Raw genomic sequence first — 13,902 nt, forward strand, 5'->3', positions numbered from 1 at the left:
ACCAGGCAAAAAAACAGCTTGCTGGGAGGTCTCCCACTACAGCCTAGCTCAACCCTAAGTAAACTTCATAGAAGAAGGGGGATTTGAACTTTGGTCACCCCCATCTTCAGTGCTATCTCTATGAGGTAAAGGGAGGCTCTAGGAAACTAAAATGGGAAAAGCCTCCAGGCCTTTTAGCTTAGTAGCCATTGAAGTGATAATGTAGTTGATATTTATTGGTTCTAACAATACAGCTGAAAACACTGGGCTAAAGGCACAACTAAATTGCTGATGTCAAATGTCTACTATTCCTAATAAGTAAATACATGTCAGTCACTCAACTGCCTCCCTATACAATTTCCTTAGCAACATCCCTCATTCTCTTATTGGAAAGCAACAGGAAAAAAGGTAGCTAGCAATGCTCCTCAGAGTAGCCCACAGGAGAAAGAAACAAAAGTGAAGGCAAGCTGGTATGAGTGTGTAGGAAGCTCTAGAAAGGAATTAAGGTTGCTTAGTTCCTCTCCTGGGAAGCAGCCACTTCTACACACTCCATTAGTTACACCTCAGCTGCAAAACATGGTAGCCTTCACTCTCATGGCTAACTCAACCTGCACAAGAGGCACAGGAAGTACAAAGAAGACTGTATGTCACATAGGATGTTGCAACAATTGAAGGTAAAATGATAAAAACAGCACATGGATAACTGAATCATAAATAAAAAGAGAGAACAGCTATCGTTTTATATAAGCACTGATGGAGGTGCCAGATCTCTGATAATTTTATTCACAGTTTATACAAGAGATTGCAAGACATATGGCCCTCACTTACCCAAGCTTCTGCTGTTTTCAACACCCACCCCAAGCCAGCTACAATGCCAGTAATTCCAATAAGGAACAGTTGCTAGAACTTAAGGAGCAATATATAATAATAATAATAATAATAATAATAATAATAATAATAATAATAATAATAATAATAATAATAATAATAATAATAATAATAATATTTTATTTATATCCCACCCTCCCTGCTGAAGCAGGCTCAGGGTGGCTCACAACATGTAAAACTTACAATTACAATATAAAACATTTTCCAACAGTATATGCAATTTACTAATTAAAACCATATATGGCATAATAAAGCAAAAAGCTCTGAAAGGAGGCCTTCTTGGCTAATCCTTGAATTCAGCCACTTATGATAGATCCATAATTTGTATTCATGGCAAACAAAACAAGCACACACCCTCACCTCTTACAAAAGTTAATTTGCAAAGATGTACAGTATTCATTTTGCTTCCAAGAGGGTAAAAGAGAAGATGCAGAAAGGCATGGAAGTTTTGCATAAGGTGGCCGGTGGGACCAAAAAGACAAGAGTCCATGCAAGCATGGAGAAGAAAGAAGCTTTGCAGAACATTGTAGCATACTGGACTTTTAAAATCAGGGTGTAAATTACCTTATCCCACAGTTATTTTATAGCACTCACACCCTAAGAAAAATCTAACCTGTCAAATACCTTGATTCTTGTCACAATTTTGTTGGGGTTTGGAACATAAATGATATGATAAACGATAAACTATAGTAATTTTTCATAACTTGTCCAGACTTCCCATGCTTCCAATTTTCCAATTATATTTAATTCCAATATAATTTCCTTTGAGCTGGAAGCCTCCTTATATGAGTCTCACCCTTTTCCCTTTCAATCTTGGCTGGTATCAGATTTCTGGCTTCTAGTTAATTAGTTCCCTGCCCTGGGCTCTAAAACTTCATAAAGCCTAGCTTTACAAAAGTCCTTCTTTTAAAATTTAATTTACTTTATTTATAGCCCTCCTTTCTTAATGAGGCTCAAATATGATCAGACACTATAAGACATCCAATAAAACAATGCAGTAGGTCTAGGATTACAGAAATGGAAAACTATTTTTTAAAAAAGAAAAAGCCGTCTAAGGTAGGACATGACATAATGCAGAAAGTAAGAAAGAGCTGCTTCTGTTCATCAAAAGTTTCTTTGGAAAAATAACTCTTCTGAAGGATAATTTCAGTGCTATGGTATCTACACAGGTCACCAAAGAATGCTAAGCCATACTGGTATCCCACTCAAGAGGCATAATGTTGCACATAATATAGCTACATACTCTGTACAGCCTATATTCATGCAGCTGCTCAAAACCAGTGCAGCTGCCAGGGATTTTCATCAGTGATCTGTATGCACGATACATCTTTTGTCTTACATGAAATCTGAGAGCCAGGGTTTTCTTTATGCCATCCCAGTCCCAAACCATCAGTATTCCAAATTCACTTATTTCCCAACCAGAACATGCCTTCCATGATTCAAGTTCACAACTGTCATCCACAACTACTATGTGTCTATCTTGTGGACGAATACATAATACAGTGCAATTACACAATGTCCGGCTCCCAAGATGGGGCCAGACTCCAACAGTCAGCTGCAGAAATGCAAAGATGAAGATGCTCCAAACCCACACTGGGGACTCCTGCCAAATGCACCAACCAGACCACCACCAAACGCCAAAGTGGGACTTATCCTGGGGGAGGGGCAGCCACCGGGTATCCTCCCCAATGGGGGAAAGCCAGGGGAAGCCTGCTTACTGGCAAAAAAGCCAACCAAGCACTGAGACACCTGCACTACTCCCAGCCTGACCTGAGTTCAGGCAATCGGCAGTCACTTGGGGGATGCCAAAAAGATCACCTAAGGGGCACAGAGAAGTGCATTAAGTATAAAGGCAGTGGGGAGAATTCTGGCCAAAGAAGATTATCGCAAGACCCACAAGTAGACAAAAAATGTTGGGGTGTCATGGAACAGAGAGAAGACCCCTCTTGGTATGAGCTTGTGGCAAGAGAGGAAGAGAATAGGTGGCTTAACCAACTCTCGATTTCTTAGGCACAGGGAATGATAACAGCCAGAGCATACTTGCACCCAGCTGGCCTCCAGGTGAGAGTTTTGGATCTCCCTGGAGCAGACACACACGAGTTGGAAGTCCTTCAGCTCAATTTCACCCTTCCTGCAAATTCACTGGGATGAATGCTTGGTATATGTAATCAGGGCTTTTTTTGTAGCAGGAACTCCTCTGCATATTAGGCCACACACCCCTGATGTAGCCAGTCCTCCTTGAGCTTACAGTAGGCCCTGTGAGCTCTTGGAGGATTGGCTACATCACGGTGTGTGGTCTAATATGCAAAGAAGTTCCTGCATGTAACACTAACCTATATTAAATTGTTGTAAAAAATTACTGAAAAGTGCTAGAGAAAGAATAAGTATTGGGATAAATAGGACCACATGTATTAGCATATGCATGTGTTCTGTGATATTACCTCCTTGGCATCCATATTAGTTTGATCCAGCCGAAGAGAGTATAGCGTATCTTTTCCTCCAATGAACAGGCGATCACGGTATTCATCCAGGTACAAAGACCGAAAGTCTAAAATTCCCCGGTGGCCAAGGAACAGGACTGAGCGGTTAGTGGTCAAAAGATCTAAAAGGAAGAAAGAAATCAAAAGGCAATAGAAAACTGTTGCTGACATTAAAGAAACTTAAACTACATGTCTCCATGATAAACCGGCATGCAACATGTCCCTGTTCACTTGGAGTATGTTCCTTATGCCCAGCTCAACATAGGATTGCCAGGCCCATGACTCAGGCGGGGTTTCCCCCACTTTTGCGGTCCCCTTTCTGCCACTAGCTAGCTGGCTGATGGAGGAACCCCACCTTCAAATCTCCCTGAACACAATGTAACAACATCAGCTGGAAGTGATGTCATCACATCACCAACAGTGATGGGCAAAACTCTATGGTAAAATTGGATTCAAACCATACAGTATTGCCCAAAAACCAGAGCATCTCCCCCCACCACCACATCAGTGATGTGATAACATCACCTCTGGGTGACATGCCAGAATATCTCAGAATGGACCCTGGAACTCTCCCTCCAACAGACAGGTAGAACCTAGCTCAACAAAAGTTGTTCACAACTGAAATTAGACATGCATTGTAAACTGCAATGTTAGAAAGTAAATAAACTTTCCTACACCTTCATCAATCAATTTTGAAAGCTAATACAATAGGGCTGCCAGGTCCCTCCTGGCAGCTGGTTGTGGGGGGCTTACCAGGAACAGCAAGAAGACCTGCCCAACATACAGCAACGTGTCTATGTCACTGACCACTATGATCTGGAAGTGACACCCTCAGATCTAGGATGTTAGGACGATTCTCTGGTATTTGGGGAAAAACTCTGTGGTAAATTTGGCTTCTACCATAGAGCTTTTGCCCAAATACCAGAGCATTGCCCTGATGTCCCAGACTTCACTTCTGAGTCACATGGCAGTGACATAGATAAGTCACTGCATATCAGAATGACCTCCCTCTTTTTCAGGGTAAGTTCCCCCCATTGCCAGCTAGTTGATATCAGCATGGAGGTGGGGCTTGTCAGCAGGGGATCCCCGCCTTCACTGGGGGGCGGGGGTTAAATGCGAGCACCCATGTATTTACAACTTTCTATTTTTCACAGGCACACTGTACACCAAAGACAAGAGATTAAAATCTTTTTAAGTGACATGTGAATTTAGCCTAACTCCTACAGAAAAATAAGAGTGAGCACTGACTAAAAGTTCCCACTATTTTTTCAAAGAGGTTTCAGTGTGGGATTTTGCCCACTATACATTTATAATCTGTATTTCAGCTGTTACAGGATTTGGGGCCATTGCTGCACAGAAATATCTGAAAAAAATACCATGCACCACGTACACTGCATGTGATATGCTGGATCTCTGAGGCAAGGATGTTGCTTTCTTTCTGCTCAAAATCCAGCCAAACAAATGCAAATTATGAGGAATACATCAGTGATCACAGTTCCTAGATAGTGAACCCCATAGTGGACACTAATGACAGAGCAAACATTGCTAGGAATGTGTGTGCATGTGTGTGTGTCTAAGTCCATTCTTATAAAATAACTTAATCAGATCATACCATATGTAGCCCTCTGCTAAAAGACTGTACAAATCTTTCCCACCACAGATCCATCTTTGCCACTCAGAACAATGTATGCCACAAATCCTTCAACACAGGAACATTAATCAAATTTAAAACTCATGACCTTCTAATGGGGGTAGGAAGAAATAAATAAATCCAATATATCTTCTTAAACAGACTGCTCCTTCTGCTTAATAGCAATTAACTCCTACCCATTACATGTCCATAAGAAGCAATAGTTTGTCCCAGATATGGGCAAAATACACACAATGTAGAAGCCTTGCTGAAGCTAAATGGGTCTGGTCAGTATCTGATAGGAGACATCCTTGGAACCCTATTTATGCCACCTTGACTTCTATGATGGAAGAAGGGACAGATACATATAAATAAATAAATATTGCCACTGCACTGGGGGAAGAGGAAGACATATAAGAATAACGAGAATTTTAAAAATATCTGGATTTTAAAAATATCTGGATAAACGCAACTGTCTTATCAACTCCATGCACTTTTCAATTCTAATCTAGTGGAGAGTACAGCGAATGGGTCAGAGGACAGAGGTTTCTGATACACCTGTCAGGCTGTTCTAGAGCAAAATTGTTCATTTTCTTGATTAAATGTGGGAGGGAGTGTCAAAGAAACTGGTTGCCAGCAGCCTGAAGAAAAAGCATCCTCTCCCTTTAATAGAGGCTTAGTGGGAATGTTATTTAGCAGGTGACGGTTGAAGTGAGCATGCTTGGGCACTGGGGTGGGGGGAGGGATGTTACATAGATTTATTTCCTTCAGGGATGCTTCTCTTTGTCTTAACCTGGCAGCTGCCCTCTGAACCCTCCTCTCTCCCTTTGTCCTCTCATCTGTCTGCACATGGTCTTCCACGGAGACACATGTCTCTACAGGTCTCTTCTGTAGATCCAATGCCCCCATATTCTCATACACATGGTGTCAGATTAGCTGGCTATTTGCAATAGGGAAAGTACTCTTTAGATTAGGCTTCCCTCTCCTTTTGACTGCAACCTGAATGTGAAGTGGATCTACTTGAATAATGTTAGTTATCCCTTTTTTTTGCAATATACTTCTTGGGAGATTTATGTACTGCATTCAGTATCACAGTTCTATGACTAGGCAAACTCTGCTATATTAACCAAATATCCCAATAGTGATATTCCCTCATTTGCACACATTAAGCCTCTATTAAAAGAAAAGAACATTTTTCACCAGGTTTCTGGGCAATCCTAGATATAGCAGAAAATAGTCCTGAACATCAGCTCAAATTTCCATCTTACCTGGAATCATAACAAAGCAAATGGATTTCGGAATAAGTACAGCACTGGCTTGGATTGGCTATTAGCTATAATCCATTGGGAATTAATCTCTGAGCCTGCAAAGCTTATCTTTTTACACCCAAAAAGGTGGTGCAGGTCACCAAGCAGTTTCTGCAGGTTGGAACACTCAGCACTGTATCTGAATGACTTTGAAGGAGCTGTCATTATCTAGGAGTGAAGACAGGAGGGCTATTTATTGCTGATAAAAAGGGTAAAGATAAATGATCTATTTTAAAGTCTATCAGTGTGACAGGGATTATCTCCATTCTATCCTTAGACTGTCAGGGACAGGGAATTATCAGAGGCTGCTGAAAGCTGGGGGTAGCTTTTGAAGGCTCAGAGTGTGAAGCACGGTGCAATAGGGAAAGGGAAACAAGCAGTGTTGGGGCCTTGTGGGAAAAGAAATTGTAGAAATGAACTGCCTATCTGAAGAACAACAGATTCTTACCATTCTGTTTCTGCTGCTCCTATATTCTAGAATTCTTTGCATCTAAATGCCAAAAAGTGGACACAAGTATCTAAAATTGCCAAATTAGTGAAACAAAATTAAAAGAGTTCATATTAGCATTTCAAGTGATTTACATGATTATTTCTGAAAATAACACCTTAAAAGTACAAGATTTGAGCAAGGGCACTTAACTAGGGAGATAGTATTTAAAAAAAGTAATTGGGATAGAAATCCTGAGCAGGCCTTCTCAGCATCGTACTTCGATCTATTCAATGAGGCTTATTCCCAGGAAAGTGTTTTTAAGATTGTACTGCCAAATTACAAAGAGAAAATCTACACCAATGAGTCTCATGAAAAAACATCACTACAGATACAGGTGTGAACAATTTTTAATATTTAAAATATTTATGTCCTGCCATCCATATCTGGACCAAAAGTGCTTACAAACATGACCACATGGCAGTGCAACACAATTAAAATACAAAATGCAGATTACAAATTGAAATGCTCTATTTTATCTACAGCCTCTCCCCAAGGATTTGAGGTAGCTTATATAGCAACACCAGATTTGCAAGAAATGTACTAAAATATAATCTTTTTCAACACAAAATAGTGTGAGCAGCCTCTGCTACTAATTGTAACCCTACGTCAATGAAATTAATCTTTTATCAGCTTCCCAAGAGGGCTCTCTGATACTGGTCTTGCAAGCCCTCAGAAAAATGGCCGATGATGTTGTCCTGTGCACCTCTCCAGACAGGCCATTTCAAAGCATTGGACTGAAAATGCTTTTGTCCAAACTGACGCAGAAAATCTCAAAAGGGAACCAGTCATTTGATGAATGGAGTTGACACACAGGAGAAATGATCCCTTAAACGTGAGCCCCAGGTTGTGAGGTCTTTTAAAAGTAACAAGCAGTACTCTGAATTAGGCCTAGAAGCAGACAGATAAGCAGTTTAGATGCTGAAACACAGATTTGGACCTTTTCACATTACCATTCTAAACCAGATGTTCTTCGTTGTTGGTTCGATTTCAAATAAAACAATACCGGGATGGGAGTTTCATACAGTGAATTTCCTTCCAGTAATGATTTGTCTCTGAAGTGCTATGGTAATTTCAAACAGTGCCACTTCCTGCCCCCCCCTTTTTTGCCATGTGATCTTCCTCGGACTTTTTTTTTTTTTTTAACATTCTAAGGTGAGTGCTATAGCACTAAACCACTATACCACTCACCTTAGAATGTTTAAAAAATGTCCGAGGACTATCATGGTGAAAAAGGGCAGGGGGAAAGCAGCACTGTAGGAAGCACTATGGACATTTTAAATAGCACACCACAGCAATTCAGAAGCGCAATGAAGGTGTTGAAAATGGTAAAAAGCAGTTTCCCTCAAAAGCAGCTCAACCACACTTCACTAACTTGATGCAAGTGAGTTTGTATGAACAGGTAAATAAATTCCACTAGTAGCCAGTTACTAAAACGGGTCTGTCTGAAATGATAAAAAAAAATCTATTAGCAAACAGTTACTATAACGGAATACAACAGCAGTTTGAAAAGGATCATTGTATTTCCTGGAGGCTAATAGCAGACACTAACCTGACTGTTGCATTTTATACCAACTAGAGTTTCCAGGTCATCTTCATAAGAAGACCAAAGTGTTTGTGTGTGCTAAATACCATCAAGTCGCTTCCATATATATGGGGATCCTATGAATTAACGACTTCCAAAATGTTCTGTCATTAACAAATTTAGTCAAGTCTTGCAAACAGAGAGCAGGGCTTCCTTGACTGAGTCCTAAGTAGGGTGAATTATAACAGTCTGACAGATTGTGAGAACATAGGCAAACTCTCTATGTGCAAGATGTAACTGAAAAACAGGCACTCCCAGCAACAATTTTAACCTCTTCTCCATCAGCGCTAGGCTCAGGAACACCCAAAGTTGGATCCCAACAATGGCAGGTCAACCCCACAACAACTCCGCGTTCTTTACCAGCGTTAGCTCCAATTTGTGTGCACTGAGTTTCAACTTGTTTATCCAGAGCCACCTGAACATAGCCTCAGAACACTGACCTTAAAGCCATTCTGATCAGGACCACAAGGAGATGAGGTAAAGGTTTTATCCCTTAACTTTTATGCTACTTCAAATTTAAAATGTAGGTGCTGTCCAATGCAGCTTCAGAGAGCAAAGCACTAAAGAATTAGTAGACCATGTTTTCTCCATGTTCTCCATCTTCAGCTATCTCCATAAGCAAGGCACTCAACAAATGATTACTTCAACTTAGAGTATAAACAGAAAATGCAGTTTGGTAGGCAAGTGCCTCAGAAAAGAAACAAGGAAAAGGAAAAATTCAAAAGCCTAAAGATCTCCCAAGAGAAACATCTGCCAGAACTGCTTTAGCACCCTTAGGCCATCACTGTGAACAGCTCTTTAAATAAAGTTGCATCTCAGTTAAGGAAACAGCTTCTTCCACAGTCTCACATAATAAGATTGCAGTATGAATTGACTGCTGAGCTCTTTATCCACTGTCTGTGTAACTGCTGCCCTGAAGCTCTTGGCATGCTCAGCCATTGGAAATCCTCCTGGATTTGGGAAAGGGAATGAGAAGGGATCAATCCTAACATCATTGGATAATCAACTACATATGAAGTGCATTCTCTCCCACACCCCTTTTACATACACACATCAAATCTCTGTCCCTTATCTACAGAGCTCAAGTATGTGGATGATATTCTTTAGCACTCATATTGGATCAAAGATGACGATTCCTATTTTTATACAGGTAGAATTTGGGTTTATTTCCTTCAAGGAGGTACATTTAGACATTTTCAGACAATATCAGTCTCTAAATCCACTGAATGGCTTACTTCTATTACTATCTCACTGGTCAATTCCACTGAAGGAACTCCATGGAATTTTGCCAAGCTGAACTAAGTGATACTGTCTGAGTGATAAGCAAAACTCCTAATGAAAATGAGTGAATTAAAATGTTGGGATCTTACACCAAGCTCCTTGACCATCACTTAGTTGTGAAAGACAGATCTACATGGTTTGATGTACAGTTGATTTAATCAGATCTACAGTTGTTTTAATATTGGCCATTATAGAGAAATCAAAGAAAGAAGTGGCCAATATTAAAGCAGAGATAGACAAAATTGCTAATAGTCTTAAAGAGACAGGTACTCCTGATCTATTTGATAAAAAAAATTAAGGATCTTGAACAGAATTTGAAGGATTTTGAAAATAAGGTGTGGGATGTAAAAATTAAAAAACTGAATAGAGATGTGAAAGACTATGCAGAAGGATGGGTGTATAATTGGTGTGCTCAGGAAAGGTCCAAACAAGGAAATAAGAAGGATGGTAAGAGGGTTTCCTGGGTTTCTCCAGTACGTACTTATTCAGATTGAAAAACCTCAGATGGGAAAGACTCTGGGTCAATGTCTGGGGAGGATGGTGGTCCCTATAAAAATCTGAGGGATAAACGACCTAGGGACGCATCTGCGTCTGCTATGTCCGCTATGTCCACTTCGTCCTTCTCTTCTTCTTCGTTGTCGTCTTTTTAAAGGAAAGGTTTCCAGAAGAAAGGGAGACAGAAGGTTTAATAATCTTTCAGATCGAACATTAACTGACGTTGAATGTAAAGTTTTGAATTTAGGTTTGGGGTTCATCCCCACCCCGCGGTATGACAGCTTTAAGACACGTATTGATATGTTTAAACTTGTAAGACAAATTAAACTTAAAAAATTGTTCGGCAATAATACAGAAAAGGAGGTGGAATGTTTTCGGCCACGATCTACTTTTTACCCGAATGTGTATGATCCCAACATTCTTGCCTTTGAGAGAGTAGTCCTTCGGGATATAAAAATACTTGAGAGTGGTTCTCCTTATATTTGGAGCAATATGACTAAGGAGGAATCGGAGGCTCTGTGGCATCTTTTGAAGGATAATAATATCATTATAAAGCCTGCAGATAAGGGCGGGGTGGTGGCAGTTTTAAACAAAAAGATTATTGCCAGTAAGTAGACCACCAGCTGAGTGATAGGGATAGCTACACTCCGGCTGCTAGTGATCCAACTCAACATATAATGAGATTAATCAAGATCGTGCTGGACAAGGCTGAGACTATGGGCATTGTAACTCAGGATGTGTACAGATATTTTAGGAATATACATCCCTGAGTCCCAGTAGTATACATTCTGCCAAAAATACATAAATTGGGCTTCCCCCCTTTGGGGCGTCCGATTATTTCAGGTTCTAATTCAGTTTTGGAACCGCTATCTAAGTATGTAGATTCCTTCCTCAAGCCTTTTGTGGTTAAACTGAGATCATTTGTTAAAGATACAAAACATTTCATTAGTTTAGTTAAAGGCATGCAGATACCGGAAGAGGCGGTTTTAGTTAACATGGATGTAGCCTCCCTATACACTAGGACACCACATGAAGATGCTCACAGGGTGGTTGAAAAACATTTGAACAGGAGGGCTGTTTTGTCTCCTACATATTTTCTCATAGAATTAGTTGAGATTATATTAGAGAAGAACTACTTTAAATATCAGGATGATTTCTTTATACAGACTAGAGGTGTTGCAAAGGGCTTGAGTTTTGTAACGAGCGTCATTAATCTTTTTATGGTGGATCTGGAAGAGAAATGGCTGTACAATGTTAATAATAACCCTTATTTTGACTGCATCTTATTTTATGTTAGATACATTGACTATATCTTTTTAATTCTGAGAGGGGAGGACCATATAACAGGTTTCATAGAGTGGATTAATAATATCCATCCGCAGATTAAATTTTCTAATCAACATCATAAGGAGAGAGTGGCATTTTTAGACACAGAAGTGTATAGGCAAACACTGGTAAGTTGGCGATTTGTAATTATAGGAAGACCACTGATAGGACATTGTTCTTACATTTTAAATCGTTTCATCCGATGCATTTATGTAAAAACCTTCCATACGGTCAATTTCATAGATTCCGACAGAACAACACGGAGTATTCAGATTATAGAAGGCATAGTGAAGAGTTGGCAGTGAGTTGTAGACACAGAAGTTTTCCTGATCAAGTTGTGAAAACAGCCAGATGAAAGGCAGGCAGTATCACAAGGGATATATTATTCCAACAGAAAAAAAAGATCAGTAGCTAAAAGGCTATCTTGTGGATTAGATTATACGCCTCTATCTAATAAGATTCAGAATATCACTATGAGATATTGGCATTTAGTCAGTGAAATCCCAAGATGTGGTGCTCCACCATTCATTGGTTTTAGAAGAACTTGCAATATAAAGGACATTTTGGTCCATTCAGGCAAGAATTCAACAGGTCAATCAGTATATACAGAACATAAGAACGTAAGAGAAGTCATGTTGGATCAGGCCAATGGCCCATCCAGTCCAACACTCTGTGTCACGCAGTGGCCCCCCCAAAAAAATTATATAGATATATACACACACACTGTGGCTAATAGCCACTGATGGACCTCTGCTCCATATTTTTATCTAACCCCCTCTTGAAGCTGTCTATGCTTGTAGCCGCTGCCACCTTTTGTGACAGTGAATTCCACATGTTCCACAGTACTTCCTTTTATCCTCTTTAACCTGACTGCTCAGCAATTTCATCGAGTGCCCACGAGTTCTTGTATTGTGAGAAAGGGAGAAAAGTACTTCTTTCTCTACTTTCTCCATACCATGCATTATCTTGTAAACCTCTATCATGTCACCCCGCAGTTGACGTTTCTCCAAGCTAAACAGCCCCAAGCATTTTAACCTTTCTTCATAGGGAAAGTGTTCCAACCCTATAATCATTCTAGTTGCCCTTTTCTGGACTTTTTCCAATGCTATAATATCCTTTTTGAGGTGTGGTGACCAGAATTGCACACAGTATTCCAAATGAGACCGCACCATCACTTTATACAGGGGCATTATGATACTGGCTGATTTGTTTTCAATTCCCTTCCTAATAATTCCCAGCATGGTGTTGGCCTTTTTTATTGCAATTGCACACTGTCTTGACATTTTCAGTGAGTTATCTACCAAGACCCCAAGATCTCTCTTTTCGTCAGTCTCTGCCAGTTTACATCCCATCAACTTGTATTTGTAGCTGGGATTCTTGGCCCCAATGTGGATTACTTTGCACTTGGCCACATTGAACCTCATCTGCCACGTTGACGCCCACTCACCCAGCCTCAACAGATCCCTTTGGAGTGCCTCACAATCCTCTCTGGTTCTCACCACCCTGAACAATTTAGTGTCATCCGCAAACTTGGCCACTTCACTGCTCACTCCCAACTCCAAATCATTTATGAACAAGTTAAAGAGCATGGGACCCAGTACTGAGCCCTGCGGCACCCCACTGCTTACCGTCCTCCACTGCGAAGACTGCCCATTTAAACTCACTCTTTGCTTCCTATTAATTAGCCAGTTTTTGATCCACAAGAGGACCTGTCCTTTTACTCCATGACTCTCGAGTTTTCTAAGGAGCCTTTGATGAGGAACTTTATAAAAAGCTTTCTGGAAATCAAGGTAAACAACATCAACAGCTACAGGCCATCATGCTTGCCAACATTGTTTGTTTTGTAGCCAATAATTGGAAATGTCTGAGTTCAAACCTCCTACTATAAAACTTAATCATGTCTTATCATGTGCCACTCGTTCCGTCATGTATTTAATTCAATGTGATTGTGGGTTGCGTTACATTGGTAACACAACAAGACAGGCCAGGGTTAGGATTTTGGAGCACTGCAGCAGATGGTGAAGGACTACTGGAATAGATTGAAATAAAAATAATAAACTTGGGAGGATATTCATCTTTATTGAGGCTATTCTTCCCATTAAGGATAAATTCAAATCATGCCATTTTTCCAGGTCTTTTTAAATTTCTTTAAGTAGTTTATCATAATTGTCCATTTTTAAACTGCTGCACTTATTTAAAATAAGTACACCTAAATATTTGATTCTTTTCTCATACAAAACCCCTGATTTTTGTTGAAGAGATTGGATTTGTTTCATCATCATATTCTTTATCAAAAATTTTGTTTTATGGTAATTGATCTTCAGTCCTGCCCAGTAACCAAATTGAGTGATTTTGTTTATAAGACAGTCTATTGAGTCTATTGGTTGCTCTAATATAAAAAATAGATCTGCAAAAGCTCTCAATTTGTATTGTTCACCTTTTAC

At 39.9% G+C, this 13,902-nt stretch overlaps 1 protein-coding gene across 1 annotated transcript in view; it reads right to left on the minus strand.

The window, feature by feature from the left end:
• Positions 1 to 13,902, minus strand: part of SEMA3G (semaphorin 3G) — a 154,218-nt gene that overhangs the window by 80,378 nt on the left and 59,938 nt on the right. Inside the window, exon 2 of the mRNA XM_060239998.1 lies at positions 3,309 to 3,469. Within this exon, the coding sequence (XP_060095981.1) occupies positions 3,309 to 3,469 (161 nt within the window). The remainder of the gene's footprint in view (positions 1 to 3,308; positions 3,470 to 13,902) is intronic.

Source organism: Heteronotia binoei, chromosome 5 (assembly GCF_032191835.1).
Source record: "Heteronotia binoei isolate CCM8104 ecotype False Entrance Well chromosome 5, APGP_CSIRO_Hbin_v1, whole genome shotgun sequence".
Lineage (NCBI taxonomy): Eukaryota > Metazoa > Chordata > Lepidosauria > Squamata > Gekkonidae > Heteronotia > Heteronotia binoei.